Source organism: Globicephala melas, chromosome 11, assembly GCF_963455315.2.
Source record: "Globicephala melas chromosome 11, mGloMel1.2, whole genome shotgun sequence".
NCBI classification, from domain to species: Eukaryota; Metazoa; Chordata; class Mammalia; order Artiodactyla; family Delphinidae; genus Globicephala; species Globicephala melas.
In genome coordinates this window covers 26,069,490-26,088,667 of record NC_083324.2, presented here as the reverse complement: position 1 = coordinate 26,088,667, position 19,178 = coordinate 26,069,490, and the positions used below count along the sequence as shown (strand labels likewise).

Here is a 19,178-nt window from a genome sequence, read left to right as displayed (position 1 = left end):
ATGAAATGTGAGTAAAAATAGTTTCCTAAATGACATTATTCGATACAACTTCTATCTAGCTCTGCAGTGCCAGGAAATTACTCAGTGCTGGAAGTCACAATACATTGAGAGACAGAAGCCATTATACTCCCTACTGGGGAGTATAACTCTGTTTTTCTATCTTTCCTTCTTTCCCTCTCTTTTATTTGTTGTCTGCTGCCCTTGAATTTCAGCTGGGCCTCTTCTTTACGGTGAAGATTTTAGCTAAGGTAGACTAAGGCTAGACTCTCAACAACCTCTTTGGAAAGAGGAAAGAATAAGACAGTGCCCTGAATTCAGCTCCTCTTGCCTCTCCACTCTCAAATTAAAATTCTGTTCCAATTTAGTTGGTCAAGCAATTATCAAGTGCTAGGGAGGTGGACCAGGTATTGTTGTATTATTATTTTTTTGAAATGAACAAGAAAACTTAAAAGACATTGCAGTGGTCATTCACAGTAAGAGAATATGTGTATGAATGCTCTCATACAATGATGAATAGGGCCTTTTACCTGCTTCTTCTCTCCCACGCCAGGCACTCCCAGCCTAATAGCAGGTGTGATGTCTCCAGGAAGAGGAAGGAAGCCGTTTCAGTGCCTTGGCCATGTTCCTTTTTCCCTTCAGCTCTTACCATTTCAGTGCACTCAAGCCCAGTTCTGTCTGCCAGCCCCTGCACCTTGTCTGATGACGCCCTCTAACTCTGAAGTGCTGGAGAATTAATGCTTCTCTCTCTTTTTCTTTTTTTTTCTTCTGTCTCCATCCAAAGAGACTTTCTTGACTCAGTTATTTCATGAATCTATTTCTAAATATGTTGGCAAGGTTTTCTCCAGTCATAGATACTCCACCATCCTCTTTCGTATATCAACAAATTCTCTTCTGCTTCCAAATGTGTCCTTTAGGTCACACTTAAGAAATGACCTGAAAATTTCAGAAGCATGAAATTTGTAAATGGAAAACTTTAAACTTCTGCTCATCACTGTTCCTCTGGAACAGCATTTCGAAGTCTTATTCAGAATTTTTTTCTCCATAGCTGAAATTTGCACTCCATGAGGGATATATGTGTATGCTGGGGTGGGGGGATTGTGGTTATTTAGCAAAGTACGGTGCTTGAGGGTTGTGATAGAGTAATGGCCTCACCCAAAGATGCCCACTTCCTGTTCCCCAGAACCTCTGAATATGTTACCTTACATGGCAAAAGGGACCTTGCCAGAGTGATTAAGTTAGGGATCTTGAGATGGGGAGATGATCCTGGGTTATCTGGATGAAACCAATATAGTCCCAAGGGTCCTTAAAAGTGGAAGAAGGAGGCAGAAAAAAAGAATCAGGAGGAGGTATGATGAATGTCAATACTTTGATGTTAGCCCAGTGAGACCTGTGTCAGAGTGCTAACTGCAAAACTGTGAGGTCCAATCTATGCTGTCTTAAGGCACCACCAAGTTTGTGGTAATCTGTTACAGCAGCAAAAGAAAACTAATACGGGGGCTATTTAGATTATGTTAGAAAACATTGATACGCACATTTTACATGATTGATCAACTCGGAGCAGAGGTGACAATGTGCTAAAGCTGAAATCAGGTAACACCATGTTTTTTCTCAAAATCCTATAATAGCTTTTCATCTCGCACAGAGTGAAAGCCAAGTTCAGATGCTGGCCTCCAAGCCCCACATGATAGATGTCTCCATTTATTATCTGGCCTCATATTCCTCTACGCTTGCCTTCACTCCCTTCTGCTCAAGCCACACAAGCCTTTCTGTTCCTTAGACATATCAAGCAGGTCCTGCCTCAGGGCCTTTGTCTTGACCATACTCCCTGTCCAAAAGCATCTTCCCTGGATAGCCACATTTCCCGTTTACTCACTTCCTTTAGGACTCTGATATGATGGGGCCAAGAACAGTGTCTGGTCATAGTAGGCCCTTAATAAATATTTGTTGAATGAATAAATGAATAAAATGATTCCTTTTTGCTAACTGAAGTAGCTCAACTAGATACTACTGACCTACTTATCAAGACCTTATTATTTTGTGACACTGTATGCATTAGAAAATTTACAATTACATGTCATTTCATTGGTTCAGATTTTCTATTCAATTCTACAGGTTGGGCCACGTCAACAGTGCATTTCTGCATTTGACGATGCCTCTTTGCCATCACATTAAAGAATGAATTGATTTTAGGTTCTTCAATATATTTTTATGTGCTGAGGAACTTGGGAATACTAAGTTTCCCACTAAAGGTGTATTCTGAAAAACGGCTCAATACCTTGAATATATAATAATTTCTAGGAAAGAGGACAATTATTTTAGGAGCATATCAACGCATCCATCAAACTGTTATTTAAATAAGTAGAGTTGGCATTTTATTATGCATTTCCAGTCAGAATAATTACAAAATGAATGCTCCATTTTGTGAAATTACATCAGTAACTCGAAATAAAAAGTATAAAAACAGTGGTAGGCCCATAGCTGGATCATAGGAAGAAATTGTGAAAAATTACTGAAAGCTATTTTAAAATCCTGGCATGTGACTTCATAGAATGATGGAGATTGAAGAGCCTACATATTTGTACCCAAGGACAAGAGAAGATGTGAAAAACAACTGGTTGAATTCTTTTAGTGGAAATTGTAATATAATGTCCAACACCTGGGCGTAGGACATAAGGGAGTAGTGGGGACTGTGGTGAAACTGAAAGCTTGTTTCAGGGCAGTCACTACTCAACTCATATGGGAATGTATGCTGAATTGCCAGATCTTCTTATTTTTTGTGAGGATCCTAAAATGGAGATTTTTATGTAAACTCTTCTAATATTCAAAACATGCTGGACACCAAATGCATCTGAGAGTCTATAGTTTGTGACCCCAGATTTAAGATAAAAATCTTCACCCAAACACACAAAAATAGCAAAACAGAACAAATGAATAAAGTTTTTCTTAGACTTCATTAGATCCTGACTTTACTAAATGTCCCACCTGCTGAGTTGATGTGATCAATTCATCTGTAATTTCAATTTCAAAAAGAGAGATGCATATATAAGACAGGAGTAGTGGATTCAAGTAGAGTATTCCATACCTTAAGAAAAATTCCGTTTACAGAATTTCGAGGACTACAGAACAGCCCTGTCTAATATGTAATTTAAAATTTTCTAGTAACTACTTTGTTAAAAGTTTTTTTATTAAGGTAAAATTAATTTTGATACTATATTTTATTTAACTCAATGGATTCAAAATATCATCACTAAAATATATAATCAGTATTTTTAAATATTAATAATATATTTTATATTCTTTTATTCACTTTAAGTCTTCAAAATCCAGTATGTATTTTACACTTAAACTGCATCTCAGTTCAGACTCGCCATATTCAAGTGGTTAATGACCATGAGTGGATGGTGGTTACCATATTGAGCAGCACAGCTATAGAAGTTCATTGTTGTTTTTCCAAATATTATTATTCATTTTTATTGGAAGTATCAAGTCTAATCATGGCTAACTAAGAAGCTGGAAATTATCTTAGAGAACTTTTTCAGTTTTAAGACACCCATCATTTATTCTTAGAATTTTAACATATCTTACATGACTTTTTGTTGGCAATAATAACAGTTTGGCTTTTATCCTGTTCCAGAGGCAACTGATTCTAAAGCAAATAGCTAAATTCATCAATTGAGTTTTTTTTAATGAAATCAACCCATGCAACAGTGAGGGGAAAAAAATCACTTATACAAATGTCTTGGTATCATGCATTCAAAATTTGGATAATTAATTTTTAAATTCTTGGTTTTTTTTTTTAGTTTAATGTAATACATACTCATTTTTAAAAAAATCAAACAACACCACAACTACTGAAGCCTGCGCGCCTAGAGCCCGTGCTCTGCAACAGGAGAAGCCACCGCAATGAGAAGCCCGCGCACCGCAACGAAGAGTAGCCCTCTCTCGCCGCAACTAGGGAAAGCCCGCATGCAGCAACGAAGACCCAACGCAGCCAAAAATAAATAAATAAATAGATGTCTTTTTTAAAATTATAAAAAAAAGTTATAGGAGATGAGTCTAAAGTTATAGATACCAACCTGGGGCAGCAACCAACACAAAAAGCAAATGAAAACAAGGCATCATTTCTTGAAAAGCCACTTGCTTCAGCCCAAGCCTTCACTGACCGCTAGGGAGTGGCACCTCTTGGTAAGGAGTCCTCTGGTGAAACATTCTGTCTCTGGGCGCCCAGTATACAGCTCCTCGTGGCACAATTCTTGCTAAGTGATCTGTAAAGTGACACCCTCTTCTCTCAAATGGGCAAAAGCTCCAGTAAGAAGATTTTCTTGAGCAAAGAGAAAAAGTCCCCGATTTATTTTCCCCTACATGCAAAGGCCTCCCAAACCCTGGTAAATCTGGGGTGGCCAGAATTAGTGAGGACTCTTCATTCATTTTCAAAACGATTCAGTTTTTAAATGACTGCACTAAGACACATTGTCCTGCCTTGCTCTATGTGTTTATCACTCCAAGATTTGGCCTAAGACTGAATGGAGAGTTTACATAAAAAGATCTCTGGGGCCAGCAAATAGGTGACCCACAGGCTAAATAGGACCTGCGGGCCACATTTTTAAATGCATGAAGAGCCTTCACAGTTTGAACTCCAAGAGCATTTGATTGGTCCAGCACCCTACGGTTTACCACAGTTGCTGCGCCTCCCTGTTACACCGCGCAGCTTCTCCCATTTCCCTGTCTCGGCCCATGAGCGTTCATGTTTGCAATCCCAGACTCAGTGGTTTCAATCAATTGCTATCTGAATAGGAGTCACATGTTGTTATGGTTACCTAAATAAGATTATGTGATCTCAGATATTTTCAACAGAAGGATGATGTTAAGAACAAGGGAGTTGTGTTTTGACCAAGCTTTGCCCTGCTCTGGCTTTTTAAAGGGACATTTACAAATGTCTAGGGAAATGATTGTATGGGTTTTACTCCAAGCCATATCCCGTGAAGGACAGTGGAAAAGAAAAGTAGCCATATGGGGGACTCTTGAATCAGTGCACTTCTCTCTAGCTCCATTACCCACTATTTAGTTAAACCACTCCAATCTCAGACTTGAGCTACTGGAACAAGGTGACTTCCCAGTCTAGTATCTCCCTCTGTCTTCTCACCACACCCCACACCCAGTTCATTTCAGCATGCTACCTCCTAAATATTTCCAGATTCGCTAAACGTCTATCTCACTCCACGCCTAACCACCGGCATCTCCATCTTTGACCGATTACCTCTTCAGCCACCATACTTCTTCCTCTCCAATGCATTTTCCAAGCGGCACACAGCAATCTTTTTTAAAACACAAACATTAACGTTGCCTTCCTTTGTCACCTGTGTTCTCGCTACCTTGGTCTCCTTCCTGTCCTCAAACATGACCTAGTTCCCACCTACCTCAGAACTTTTGCTCTGGTGATTTTCCATCTGTGGAATACTTTTCTTTGGAGCACAGATCTGACCATAGTTTGTGTCCTTTTTCAATGCAGCATGTCTTACCTCAAATGTCACTTCTTGGAGAGGCTTTTTTGATCACTCTGGCAGAAGCATTCACTTTCTGTCACTTTCTACAGTGTTCTCCTAGTTTTTTCCTAGCATTCCTTATCAGTGTCTGAAACGTTGTATCAATTCATTAATAAGTTTGGTGTCTGTGTCCTCCACTAGAGTGTCAGTCCTGGACAGGGATTCCAGTTGCTTTGTCCAGCGCTGGATCCTCACTGCCCGGAACAAATATGTACTGACTAGCTCCTGTAACCAAGCAGGACCCCATGAGGCTTTCCCAGAATAGAACCCCACCTGCCTTTTGTCTGTAGAAAAACTTTAGTCAAAGGATAAATTTAATCAGAGAAGTGAGAAAATGGGGAAAGAAAGGAACACAGTCAAGCAAGACAAAATAATAATACTTTGGCCATTAAACAAAGTCAAGGACCTTTAGTTCTTCCCTAGGGTCTATAGATAATATTCGGAGCCATGTCCTTTGAGCTGTTCTGCAGATACTGAAACCCACCCCCCCAGGTGGAAGAAGTTAATTGTATGCTGCCCACAAGCACGTTGACCCCAGAGCTCTCACCACAACTAGAGAAAGCCCGTGCACAGCAACGAAGACCCAAAAACAAATAAATAAATTTATTTATTTTTAGAAATTTAAAAAATAAAAAAGATGTTTATCCTCATATCCTTCTCCTTAGCCCTTCCTATTTCGTTGTCTCTCTTCTATATAGCAGATTTTTCTCACCAATTGTATGAAGAAATTGTGATGTATATTTTCATGTAATTTGATTTTTGGAATTCTATCACCTTATGTGGTGAGTTCTTCCAAAATGTAATTTTTTTCCAATTAAAAAAATTCAAAAAAAAATTCATAGAGACAAATGTTATTAGGAGTTCTTGTTTAGTGGGCATAGAGTTTCAGTTTTGCAAGATAAAAAAAGTTCTGGAGACAGTGGTGGTGATGGTTGCACAACAGTGTGAACATACTTCCTGCCACTGAGCTGTACACTTCAAAATGGTAAATTTTATATGACGTCTATTTTACCACAATTTAAATTTTTTTTATTTTCTATTTTTAAAATTTTAATGATTGAAAAACCCTAATAGGGATTTCCCTGGCAGTTCAGTGGTTAAGTCTAGGAGCTTCCACAGGGATTCCAGTTGTCTTGCTCAACACTGGATCCTCACTGCCCAGAATAAATATGTATTGACTAGCTCCTGCAGGGGGCATGGGTTTGATCCCTGGTCGAGGAATTAAGATCCTGCATGCCGCGCTGCACGGCCAAAACAAAACAAAACAAAAACTCTAATTACTTTCCATTATTCTGAAGAGCCAGACCAAAATCTTTCAATTGTTCTGTAGGATCCAGCAGGTTTGGCCCTGCCTATCTCTCCAGCTCCTCAGATACATCCATCCATCTCTTTGCTGCAGCCACCCTGACTATCTTGTAAATTTTCAAAGACATCAGACTCCTACCACCTCAGGGCTTTGGTACGTGCTGATTCATCTGCCTGGAGCAGACAGATCCTCGCAAGTAACTCTTTTATCTTGTTGAGCTCTCTGGCCCAATGATCTTATCAGGCAGAACTACTGCATTAAAATCTGCGTTTTAATAAGATCCCCAGGTAATTTCCGTGCACACGAAAGTCTGAGAAGCCAGCTCCAGATGACTGATGAGCGCAAACACAGCAAACAGAGTAATCCTTGTATCTCCCAACACTTTTCTAGAGTTTTCCTTCTTAGCTTCTAGTTAAGTTCAGACTGAAAAACTCAAAGCACCAGAGAAGGATGGGAATAAATCCTAGTGTCTGCTGCCACCTTGTGGTGGGAAGTTCAAACCCAGCCAGAATTTGCTCTTCTCCGGGAAATAAACTAGCAAATGTTAAAGGGAGCGGTGGACTCAACTTTCTCAGCCACGTGTGTTGAGAGATCACTACAAAATACGAGATATAATAAAATCGCCCTTGGAAGTGAACTGTGAGAAGGCCAAATAAAAACCTGACAGAGAGAGCATTCATCAGCTCTACTTGAAAAATCTAACAAAAGCTGGGATCATTGGAATTCCTATTGGTTCTGGTTCTGCCCTCTTAGGAATTCAAACATGCACACCTGAGTGTGATAATCAATTGGTGTGTGATTATTTTATTACCAACCCAAATGGCAGTGGTTAGACAATCAGGTCACCTGTTCTGCCTCTGCCTTGCCCAGAAGTTCACAACAGAAAAGGGAATTTCCCACCGCTCTGTCAAATGCATCGCTGGTGACCTCTGTGAAGTGGTAAACAGGGCCGGTCCAACAAATGATGTCTCTAACACCTTAAAGGGAATAAGGAAGCAATTCCAAAAATTTCCTACGTACTTTACCCCAAACAGCCCAGAAGTTAAAAGCGCCTCAGTCACTCACTGCATGATTTTGTTTTGAAGTTTGTGAGCTCAAGAGCTAAAGAAATCCAAAACAGCTACCACAGGTGCAGTTGATAGCAATGGACCATCCCCACCTGTATACACCAGAGCCCTTTAAGGTTGCTTACGGAAGAGTTGGCCGGTACCGAAGATTTCAGCAACCCAGAAAGAGAAATGGCTCATTCAAAAGGAAAGGGATTGAAAGGTAGGAAACTGGGACTCATCTTCTTCTCTCTTGAGTGAGATTCTTTGGATTTTGCATTGACCAGTATTCACCGTGATGATTAGAAAAGGTAGCATCTCTTTTTAAGCGTTGCATTCAGAAATGAAGGCTCTATGGATTAGAGGAGGAGACAGCATTTATACACTGGATCAGAGAACCTAGTGCCACAACGGAAGCTTCATTTTGTGATTAGAAAAGTCTTCATTGTAATGGGGAAAACCTTTCCTTTCTACCTGAATTTGAGTTTTAATGTTGCATATTATACTAAAATAAGCAGACAGTAAGTTAATATGTCAGTCTCACAATTTTAGACAGCAAATACTATTATTCTGAAAATTCAATAGTGCATTTTTCAAGAGGAGTCCATGAGCAATGCTCTTCCTGTTCCCTCTTCCAGCAGTTCTGGCTGCTGAAATACATGCTAATTGTATTTCACCCATGTGCACGCTCTTTAATGTAACCTAAAAACTGTCTTATACCTAATTTTTCTTGCCAATGGCAAAACCATGAAGACAAGCATGAAATACTCCAAAAATAATACATTTTAATTTGGAAAGTCAGTGAGATGAATTATTTTCCAATTTTGAGGGCAGGGTGTCTTCTTTCTTACCAGGTTCATGAGCAGTAGCTTAGATAGATAGAAATGAGGTGTTTTCATGAGACCTGAAGCCTCAGAGATCAGACTTCTGAACTTCCACAGGCAAAATGAAATTTTGCAGAGATTTCCACTTTCAGTAAGAAACAGGGATTAAAAGGAGAGGCAATACAACCAAATAAATTCACAACCAACCAAGATACTTAAAAGCTTAGGAAAGAAAGGATTCTTTTCATAACAGCAATGGCAGCAGTTCTATCCTAGGCTCTGGAGCAAAATTACATTTGTTAATTATGTTGTAAATAGACCGGGAATAAGGGTGGAGGGATGGGAATGGGAGAGGCATTCTAGAGATTCAGAAACTCCTTAGGGCAGGGCTTTTTATTTGAGGGGTTGCATGGACGGCCTTGGGGGTTCCTGAAACTCCTGAATTGTATTTCCATGTGTATGTGTATTTACGGTAGTGAAACAGATGGCTTTATTAAAAGATTCTCAGAAGGGTCCATGGGAAATTAGTCTTGGCCCGTAAATGACCTTTGGGCAAATTAGAATATGGCACCCCTTCCTCAGGACACTTGACTGCCCTCTGCTGGAAAGTTATTGTATTATATGCTCAACTATAATGAATGTGAATAATACCACCTTGTGAGTGTGTGTGTGTGTGTGTATGTACAACTAACATAACTCTACGTCCTTGGTCCCACAAAGGAGGCTGCTAGCCTATGAGGGCTCCCTTCTTTTGACCTCTTAGCTTGCACTCCCTTCTTGCCTTTTAAATTTTTTCCACACAAATCTGTTCCACATGGTAATAAAAGCTATCATTTATTGAATGTATTATCAGGTTCCAAGCACATAAATTGTTTTCTTTTATTTGTACATTCTTGAGAACAACATACCTATTTTCAAATGAGAAAACTGAAGCTTATAGATGTTAAATAACATGACCAAGATCACACAGTTAGGAAGTATGGTGCTGGTTTGAACCAAACCATTTAACTCCAGTGCTTGGGCTGAACTATTTAGTGGGCTGAACTACTTCTCCTGCATAATGACAGAGAAGCTGAATGATTTAGATTCAATTGAGAATAGTGTTTTTCTGGAGGTTGGTATTTTGCTACTGGTGGGACTTGACATAGTTTACGTAGTATATGAAAAATGTTTTTAATAGTTACGAATTTATTTATATCCTCATTAGAAATATGTATTACATGTATTATAAATATAATGTAACATAATATAATATAAAACCTGGGATTTCACCCAGAGAAATGAAGATTTATGCTCACACAAAAACTTGTACACACATGTTTATAGTAGCTTTATTCATAACGGCCCCAAATTGGAAACTACCCAAATGTCTTCCAATGAGTGAATGGTTAGACAAAGTTTGGTACGTCCACATCATGGAATGTTACTCAGCAATAAAGAGGAATAGAATATTGATAAACACAACAACCTGGATGAATCTCTGGAGAATTATGCTGAATAAAAAAAGTAAACCCCAAAAGATTTTACAGTTGACTCTTGAACAAAGCAGGGGTTAGGGATGCCAGTCATCTGCACAGTCAAAAATCCATGTATAACCTAGAGTCAGCCCTTCATATCTGCAGTTGCTTGGTGTCTAAGGTTCCACATCCACAGACTCAACTGACCTTGGATCATGTAGTACTTACGATTGAAAAAAATTTGCATCTAAGTAGAACTGCACAGTTCAGACCCATGTTGTTCCAGGGTCAACCATATGCTGTATGATTCCATTAATAGTACCTTCTTGAAAGGACATAGATTATACACATGGAGGCCAGCTTAGTGATTGCCAGGGTTTAAGGAAAAGGTAGGGGTGAGTGGGAAGTGGGTGTGGCTATAAAACAAAGGATCCTGGTGGTGATAGAAATGTTCGGTATCTTGACAGTATCAGTGTCAATATCCTGGTTGTGCCAATGTATTTTAGTTTTGCAGGAGTTTGCCATTGGGGGAAACTGGATAAAGAGTACACAGAGAATCTCCCTGTATTATTTATTACAAATGCATGTGAAACTACAATTATCTCGAAATAAAAAGGTTAATTTTTTTAAATGCCTGGGATTTTATGGATATTGTTGCTTTGGAGGAAACTAACAAAAAACAGTTAATGGACGAAGAATATTAGGTAAATCCAGGGTATCATGGAATGGGTGATATTTACCTAGCACAGAGGATAACAACACAGACTTTGGGGTCAGATTGTCTGGGCGTAAGTTATTTAATCTTATTTAATCTTTCCAACGTTTAATTTCCTCATTTGTGAAATGAAGAGGACAGTAGGAGGATTAAATTGTGTAATACATATGAAAGAACTTAGATGAGTGTTTAACACATAGAAGTCTATTAAGAAGTGTTACCTATTTACTAAAATATGCAAAAATTACTAAAATATGCAAAAATCACTAAAATATGCAAAAATGATGAAGATGCTATATGACTTTGGAATTTTGGAAATAATGCATTTAGAATTATTCTCTCTAAATGAGTATTCTATGTAAATGCAGTGTTTATGGGACCTTGGAGACTATATTCTTTATTGACTACCCTATCAGACTCTTTCATCTCTCATCACTGTAGCCTGGGAAGCACTAAATCCAGCAAAAACTATCTCAAACCATTACTGAAATAAGATCTCCAATTTGCCAATATGAGGTAATATAATTTAACAAACCAAGATTAAAATCTGCATTCTATGCTTGGTCAATTAAGTTAATCTGTCTATGTCTCAGTTTACTCATTAGTAAAATGAAGATAATAATATAACCTACCTGCTATGAGGATTAAATGAGATAGTGTCCAGAATGCAATTCTAGAGTTTGGCAACAAAACGCCCAGTAGTTACTTTGGCTTTATTCTTCTGTGATTTGGGTCTTCAAATTTATTTTTTGCAACTGTATAATTTTTTCACATTTGCAGTGGATTTTAATGATTTAAATGATACCTTTTTTTTAACTTTTCAATTTCCTTGATGCAAATTATTTTTCTTTTGTTCAGATGGCATAGAGCTGTGTCTACCAACTTAGTAAAACAAAATGTGTTGGTCCCCAAAGAGGAATCATCCAATGAGAGTGACATGGAATTTCATGAAAGCCAGCAAAATCAGAAAAGAGATTTGGTCAAGAAAGTGAAGACTTTTGGGGGGAGGATGCTGTCACACAAGTACAGAAGCAAGGCCAGCAAGTGTCAGCAGAGAGGGCTCCCTAACCCTAAGGAAACCCTCCTTTCAAATACGCAGAGCCTTCTTCCTAGAATTGTCAAGGAGCTTCCATCGCCCAAGTTGTTTACCAAACCAAGAATGAGAAAGCTCTCGCAGAATGGTAATCAAAGGCAACATATGGTTAAGCGTCAAGGCCAAGAGGAAAAATGAAATTAGGATGGCTTTTCTTGCTACCCCAAGCATGGCATCTCCTGGGAGCTGGTCTGAAATGCAGAAGCTCAGGCCCCCCACCCAGGTCTACTGAGTCAGAATCCGCATTTTAGAAAGACCCCCCAGGTGACTGATATGTACATGCATTTTGAAAAGCTCTGAATTAGATCACCTTTGAGGTCCCTCCCAGTCCAATTAATCCGTCGTTCTCATCAGTCTAAAGCTACTTTTCATTCAAATACAGATGCATACATAGGCATATGTATGTGTATATACATATACACATACACATATATTAGAAAATCAAACCAAAGTGGGATTTTGTTTTGTTTCTGGAGAAAGGAGTGAGGCAGACTTTCAAATGGCTACTTCTAACAGAAGAGGGTGTGGTGAGAATTCTGTTTTTAAAATCTATGATTGGTAAGTCAGAAAGGAAGTTTTATTTTGTTGTATCTGCTTCCCATGTACCTTGTGAAGAATCAGCATTTGAACGGTTAACTTTGTCTTTTTTGCAACGTGGTGATGCTGTTTTGGGGGGGCCCTAATGAGTGATGACTAATGATACTACTACTATTTGCATTCTCCTCTGTAGCTTTTTAAAATTAATAGACCTTATTTTTTAGAGCAGTTTTAGGTTTACTGGAAAATTGGGCAGAAAATACAGAAAGTTAGTTCCCATATACCTCTCTCTCCTTACCCTACCCCCATAGTTTCCTCTGTTATTAACATCTTGCCTTAGCATGGTACATTTATTACAGTTGATGAGCCAATATTAATATATTATTATTAAGTAGAGTCCATAGTTTACATTAGGGTTCACTCTTTGCCCTGCACACTTCTATGGCTTTGAAAAACCTACCATGTAATGTGTCTCTCATTATAATATCATACAGAAGAGCTTCACTGCCATGAATATCCTTTGTAGGTTTCTAATACCCTTTATAGCACAGCATCCAGAAACATATAAAGTCCTTATGTATATGTAGGAAATTCAAACATACCTTCAAATTTCACATGGTTATAAGGCTGCAAGCCTAGTGGATACTTTTTCCAGAAAAAAAAAAAACCAAAAAACAAAAATGATGGCTTCCAGCTGACTGATTGCCCTTTCAAACAAACTCTCTCTTCCGGAAAAAGCAGTCACCATTACAAGGATCCAAGCATCTAGCAATTACCTGGTATGGATTGACCTGCCTATTTCTGTTAAAAATAGCAAAGAGGACATGCTTATATACTGATGGGGCTGGAGTTGGAGAGTCCAGCAGAAAACAGAGGACCAAAATCTTCCCCTCATCCCATGCATTCGCTTATTTTCATCTTAGTTGGAATAACAAATCTCTGCACTAAGATCTTCCCAAGAAACTTGCCCATCCTTTAGGCTTCCACTCAAACATTCTGACCCTCAGCTGTGACCAAAAGACAGTTGCTCATCCCTGTTGACCCTCATTACACTTTTTAAACAAAACTTTAGTAAGTAATTATTATATGCCAGCCACACTATTAGGGATAGAGTAGCAGATAGAACACACATGGTCCCTACCCTCCTGGAGTTACAGCACAGAGGGACATTCCAGCATTATGCAGATAATTACCTCTGATGCAAAGTAGCAGCAGAAGGCACTATGGGTAGACATCACGGATGCTAATTTAGGGGAGGGGGCTCAGGAAAGGCCTCTCTGTGGAAGGATCAACTCAGATGAGATCTGAGGGACAACTACAGTTAGATAAGGAAAGAGTGGTGAGAACAGTTTCCCAGGAAGAGGGGAGAACACTTTCAGGTTCCAACATCAAGAGAGCACTGGGTGTAATTAAGAAATTAAAGTAATCCAGCCAGGGAGAGGCTGGTGAATAAGGTGGTAAGGGTGTCTGTAAGCCATGTTAAGAAATTTTAACTTTTCCTAAGGGTGATAAGAAACCATCAAATATTTTCGAGCTGGTGATTTATATAATCTGATTGGCATTTTTTAAAGGTAGCTGAGGCTGCAGGGTAGAGACTGGATCGAAGGAGAGCAAGAAGAGATACAGAAGGAACAATAAACAGGCTCTTACATTCGTTCAGGCAAGGGATGGTAATATCTTGGACGAGTCGTGGCAGTGGGGATGGTGAGATCAAGGGAGAAATATTCATAGGTAGAAGTTGCAAGATTTGGGGGTGAGCTGGACAGTGGCAGGGGAGAAGGAAGGGTCCCTGGGTTGAGCATCTGCTTTGAAGGTGGAGCCACCAGTCACTGAGATGAGGAACCCCGGCTGCTAGATATGGTTATCAATGGACCTAAAGCAGCTGAGTTGATTTTAGGTGCTGCGCACAGTTTGAAGACGCTGAAACGGAACAAGCTGCAAACCCCTTTTTCCAAATGACCCTGTCGATCCCTTTGACTACAGCAAGGAAAAAGCCTCATTTCCTGCCCTTTTCTGTTTTAGTAAAAAAGAGAGTAACCTCAAGTTTAGTGCCTTCCCCAGGCAATAACATGGTTTTGGTTTTACCATACGAGTCTCAGTGCCTATATTTATGATATTGGTTTTTGATTTATGATAGCGTTTTAAGTTTTCTTTATAAGTACATTTATTGTGTTAAGAATTGAATTGATAGAGAAAAATATTAAGGGCTCTAGGGTTCACAGGGTTCCTGGAATGTGGGAAAAACTATTAAGACGGTATGTGAATGGCTGAGCTTTGTGCCACTTTGCTGCAGAGTAGATTTAAACTTGGCTTTTGTCAACAGCAAATACTCAAGGGATTGTCTTACACATTAGAGGGTTACTTTTCCGAATTCCACAAGAGTTACAGGGAAAGGCAACAGAGGTCAAAACTGAAGTCTCAAAGACAGGTAACCACCTTGTTAAGATGGGTCGGTGACCACTGAGGTCATGACCACAAGAAAAGGCAAATGTTCAGGAGAAAGTGTAAGCTTCAGCAAAACAAATCCATTTGTAATTTTTAACCCCAAAGAAAAAAGCCACTGAGACAGCGTGTGATGCTGGCTTTTCAGGAGACTTTCAAATAGGGAGCATGTGTCTATTACTGTGATCCTTCAAGATTGTCTGTTTTTTTCTTCCCCTTCCCTCCAAGCAACTATACAACTTGATGTTGTAGAAGCAGAGACAGAGGAGATAACCCAAGGAAATACACTCCTCCGAGCCAGGAGAACCACCAAGCGGTTATCTGTGACATCCCTTCCCTCAGGACTGCAGAAGGTAAAATGCTAAAACAAACTCGCCTCTAAAGACTTATCAGTAAGTCAGTGTTTAGGATGTTGTAAAAACCAAGTTCTCTGCCACTGCAAGTCCCTCATAATAAAGCATTTAAAGCTGCTACTTGTGTGTCTCCACTCCCAGAATTTAGGGCACAGAATGTAGACTTTCCAGTTCTGATTCCTCTAGTTCTGAGCTCAAACTGTCCAGCTTCTGCTACAATCTGGGCAACAGTGGAGTTTACAGCTTTATATTGACTTTGTCAGCTGTTCAGATATCAAGACTTATTAGTATATTAGCACCTGGCCTATCATGCATACATGTGGAGAGGAATTCTCTAGATCAACCCAATAGAATTTCTGCGAGGATGCAGGTGTACATTTGTCCAAAATAGTAGCCATTAGCACGTGTGGCCTTTTCAGACTTTGGAATGTGGCCAGTGCAACTGAGGAGCTGAATTTTAAAGTTTATTTCATTGTAATTGAAACTAGAATACAAATAGCCATATGTACAGTACAGACAGTACAGCACTAGGTGATCCAGGACTCTCCAACCCAAAGCTTGTACTTACCTGTACTTATCAAGCTTTAGCCTAAATTGCCCAGACTATCTTTTTAATAGAACCCTGAAATACTATCATTACTTTAGATATAATAAGCATTGACTTAAAGCTGACTGTGTTCCAGGCCCTGTTCTCAGTGCTTTAAAAATACCAACTCAGTTAATCCTTAACGACAGCCCTATAAGGTAGAGAGCAATAGGTTACTACCATAAGTAGGATATTATTTTAGGGGTGGCAACGAGAGGTTAAGTAATTGGCCCAGATAATTGGAAGAGCCAGGCTTCAAACAGCAGAAGACCTGGCTCTGGAGTGCTTAGTCCTAATTACTATGCTAGGTACTAATTGTACTGTCCAATATGGTAGCCAATAGCCACGTGTGACTATTTACATTAATTAAAATTAAAGTCCATTCCCTTCGCTGCAGTAGCTACCTTTCAAGTGCTCAGTAAACATATATGGCCAGTGTCTGTTGTACTGGACAGCACAGATAAGAACATTTCCATTTTTGTGGGAAGTTCTGTTGAACAGTGCTGCTCTAGAGCGTCACTGCCAGAGTGCACCAATATTAGTTTTGAATTGTACCTCTTTTGTGCTAAGTTTGCACTTATCGTACTCCTGTTATGTGCTCGGCAGTTTGGGGAGGCTATAAAGGTGATCCAAGGTCATGGTCCTGTTTGTGTGGAACTTATAGTTTGATAGAGGAGATGGACATTAAACTATGGTACTGTTAGCTCTCAGAATGTTCTCAAAAGTATATTTGAATTAATAGCCCACATTTCAAAATTAGAAAAATTCAAACAGAAATCTGGATTTTCAACTTCCTTTTGGAAAACAGGAGGAGTTGGCAACACTGGGCCCACAATTCCTGGGGCAACTGCAGCAGGCGCAGAGGCCTGCCCCCTTTGCAGGAGGGCGTGTTCTCTCCAGTTCACACCAGCCCCAAGTGAGCCTGTTTTGCAAACCCTGCCTGACCCTTCAAGGCATTTGACTTTTTAATAGTGGTATTCAACAAACACAGAAATAACTTAAGTAATTACCAAGTGCTTAATAGAAAAAAAAAGCCCCCCAAACACTTGGTTTTACGAGAGAGGAAAAAGAGGGGTCGTACTCTGGACGGACTGGGGAAGATTCTGCCAGTGATACTTGAGCCTGGGCGAGTTGGCAGGGCAGAGCGGAGGTTCCGCAGACTCATTTGTAAACTCAGGCAAAGGGCAAGACCCAGATGTGGTCCCACATCCTACTTTGTGTAGCCCTCACAATAGTCCTGATGCTGATTACTAAGCAGAAGGGGAAGGAAGAGTGAACCCAATAAGACTAAAAAGGGCATATTAGCCAGGAGCCATGACCTAGGAATGATTTCCAATAGCACAGGTACTTGTAACCAGCAAGCCAGGGACCAGGGGAAGAGTATCAGGCATGCAGCCAAAAGAACCCAGAGCTTTCTTTTTATGTTTGGAGACATGCCTGTCATGAAAATAAGGAAACCTGCAGAAACGAGACCAAATTAACAACTGGATCCAGTGATAATGAGCTTTCTGGGGCACTGGTCTACAACAGCCCCACACTCTGTGCTCAGCGGCTGCAGAAGCAATTTCTTCTTCTTCCCCTTACAAATGACCTGCTTTTTTCCTGACACTGTATTTTCTCTTAGAACCAGACAATCTCATTTCTCTGCACCCTATAGATCTCTTCAAAGCGAGCTCTGGGCACAAAGGAGATACCTGGGGGGTGGAGAATAATATGAATACGACCTCCAACTCGACGTTGTTATGTGGCGAATGTCCAGTTTATAAGAGAATGTCCCAAAGGTGAGAATGTTCATTTAAGCACCGTCACAGATATCATGTTAGCACTTCTTAATCTGATGTATTTTTGCATTTTTATGATAGTTCCGTATTCCTCAAAAAAGAAACCACACTTTCCAGCATTCAAAAAAAAGAAACATAGCACGGAAAACATCCTCCAAAAATCAGATTTGACAGTAGGAAAGCTTCAAATGCAGGTAGTGGACAAAGGCTTTTACTTTGGTGTTTCAAAAGCATCAGAGGGCCAGGCTTAACTGAATGCACAGCCCTGCTTGACAGCGCGGATGTGGGATGAAACTAATGATCAGCATGAAGGAACGTTAGTGGGGGGCATTCAAGAGTGGCTACAGGATTGCTGAGGGCACCGAGGATGGTGCTGTGTGCCTAATAAATATTAAGTGAATTCAGTTAAAATGAAGGCACACACATGGGCTTCTTTTGAGAAGAAATGAGATCCTCTTTACCACTGGGTGGTAAATGCATGTTTTCAAGCTCTGTTTGCTATGACTTGAATTAGATTAATACTTTGGGACTTGTAAACGTCCAACAATTCCTGAACTTATCTCTCAGGAAAAACAGGCCACCTTTGGGTGTGGACAAGGCTTTCTAACACATGGTTTCATTTCTCTGTATCTGGCTGTCATAGGTGGATGACCTCATAGAAGCAGTGACAGATACATCCATGAAGCTATTGGCCCAAAGACACGCTGAGCTTCAACAGTGTGAGTTTCTAGGGGATGAAATCCTTCAGTCTTCCAAGCAGTTCCAGAGGATATCCAAGAGAACCATGAGGAAGTATAAAGTGAAAAACGTGTGTTTCCCATGTACCTGGTGCTGCTTCTGATTTTGTTTCTGACAGCGCAAAAGTTATGTTCATAGGGGTTCTTATCTTTTGGTACATAATCCTGAATAAGTTTCTCTTAATCAGTGGTGGCAGCGGGGGGGGGGGGGTTAAGGGGGGTGGGGTGGGTGGTAAAAATATTCTGCCCAGCAGTCCTTAAAAAAGATCCTTTGGGAAAAATTCATTTTTAATTCTGAGTCAATATAAGCAAATTTTTGCTTCATAATTCTTACTAATAATGGAAAATAGAAATATTTATCAGGGCATAGCAATTCTGCAAAGAAATTTCTCCCATGAAATTTGCCAGATGAAATTAGAGGAAGCACTTAAAAGTATTTTGACACTTTCACTGTGTCTACTATTGAGCTAACTTTAAACTTTCGTTTTTAAAGATACGAGTTTGTATCAAAATTACAAAAATGTAGCATTATTAAGGTATGATTCATGCAAAATGCCATGTTTCTGCACTAAAATAAATGGATAAGGATAGACCCTAACAAGTATTAGCCATGTAATTCAATACTTAAGACAATTGTACGTGATTCAGACCTGGCTTAATTTTTTTTAAAAGATCATGAAATCCTTTTTGCAACTCTTGAAAATGACTCCTACAGAACAAAACGATAGAGAGAAAACATTTCAACACAACACTTAACA

The 19,178-nt window shown here is 39.6% G+C and overlaps 1 protein-coding gene across 1 annotated transcript; it reads left to right on the top strand.

Moving 5' to 3' along the window:
* Positions 1 to 7,993: 7,993 nt before the first annotated feature.
* C11H3orf49 (chromosome 11 C3orf49 homolog) lies at positions 7,994 to 18,524 on the top strand. The gene is made up of 6 exons (XM_060308643.1): positions 7,994 to 8,118; positions 11,750 to 12,072; positions 15,192 to 15,316; positions 17,662 to 17,683; positions 17,765 to 17,877; positions 18,327 to 18,524. The coding sequence occupies exons 1-6, from the start codon at positions 7,994 to 7,996 to the stop codon at positions 18,522 to 18,524; spliced, it is 906 nt and encodes a 301-aa protein (XP_060164626.1).
* The last annotated feature ends 654 nt before the right edge of the window (positions 18,525 to 19,178 follow it).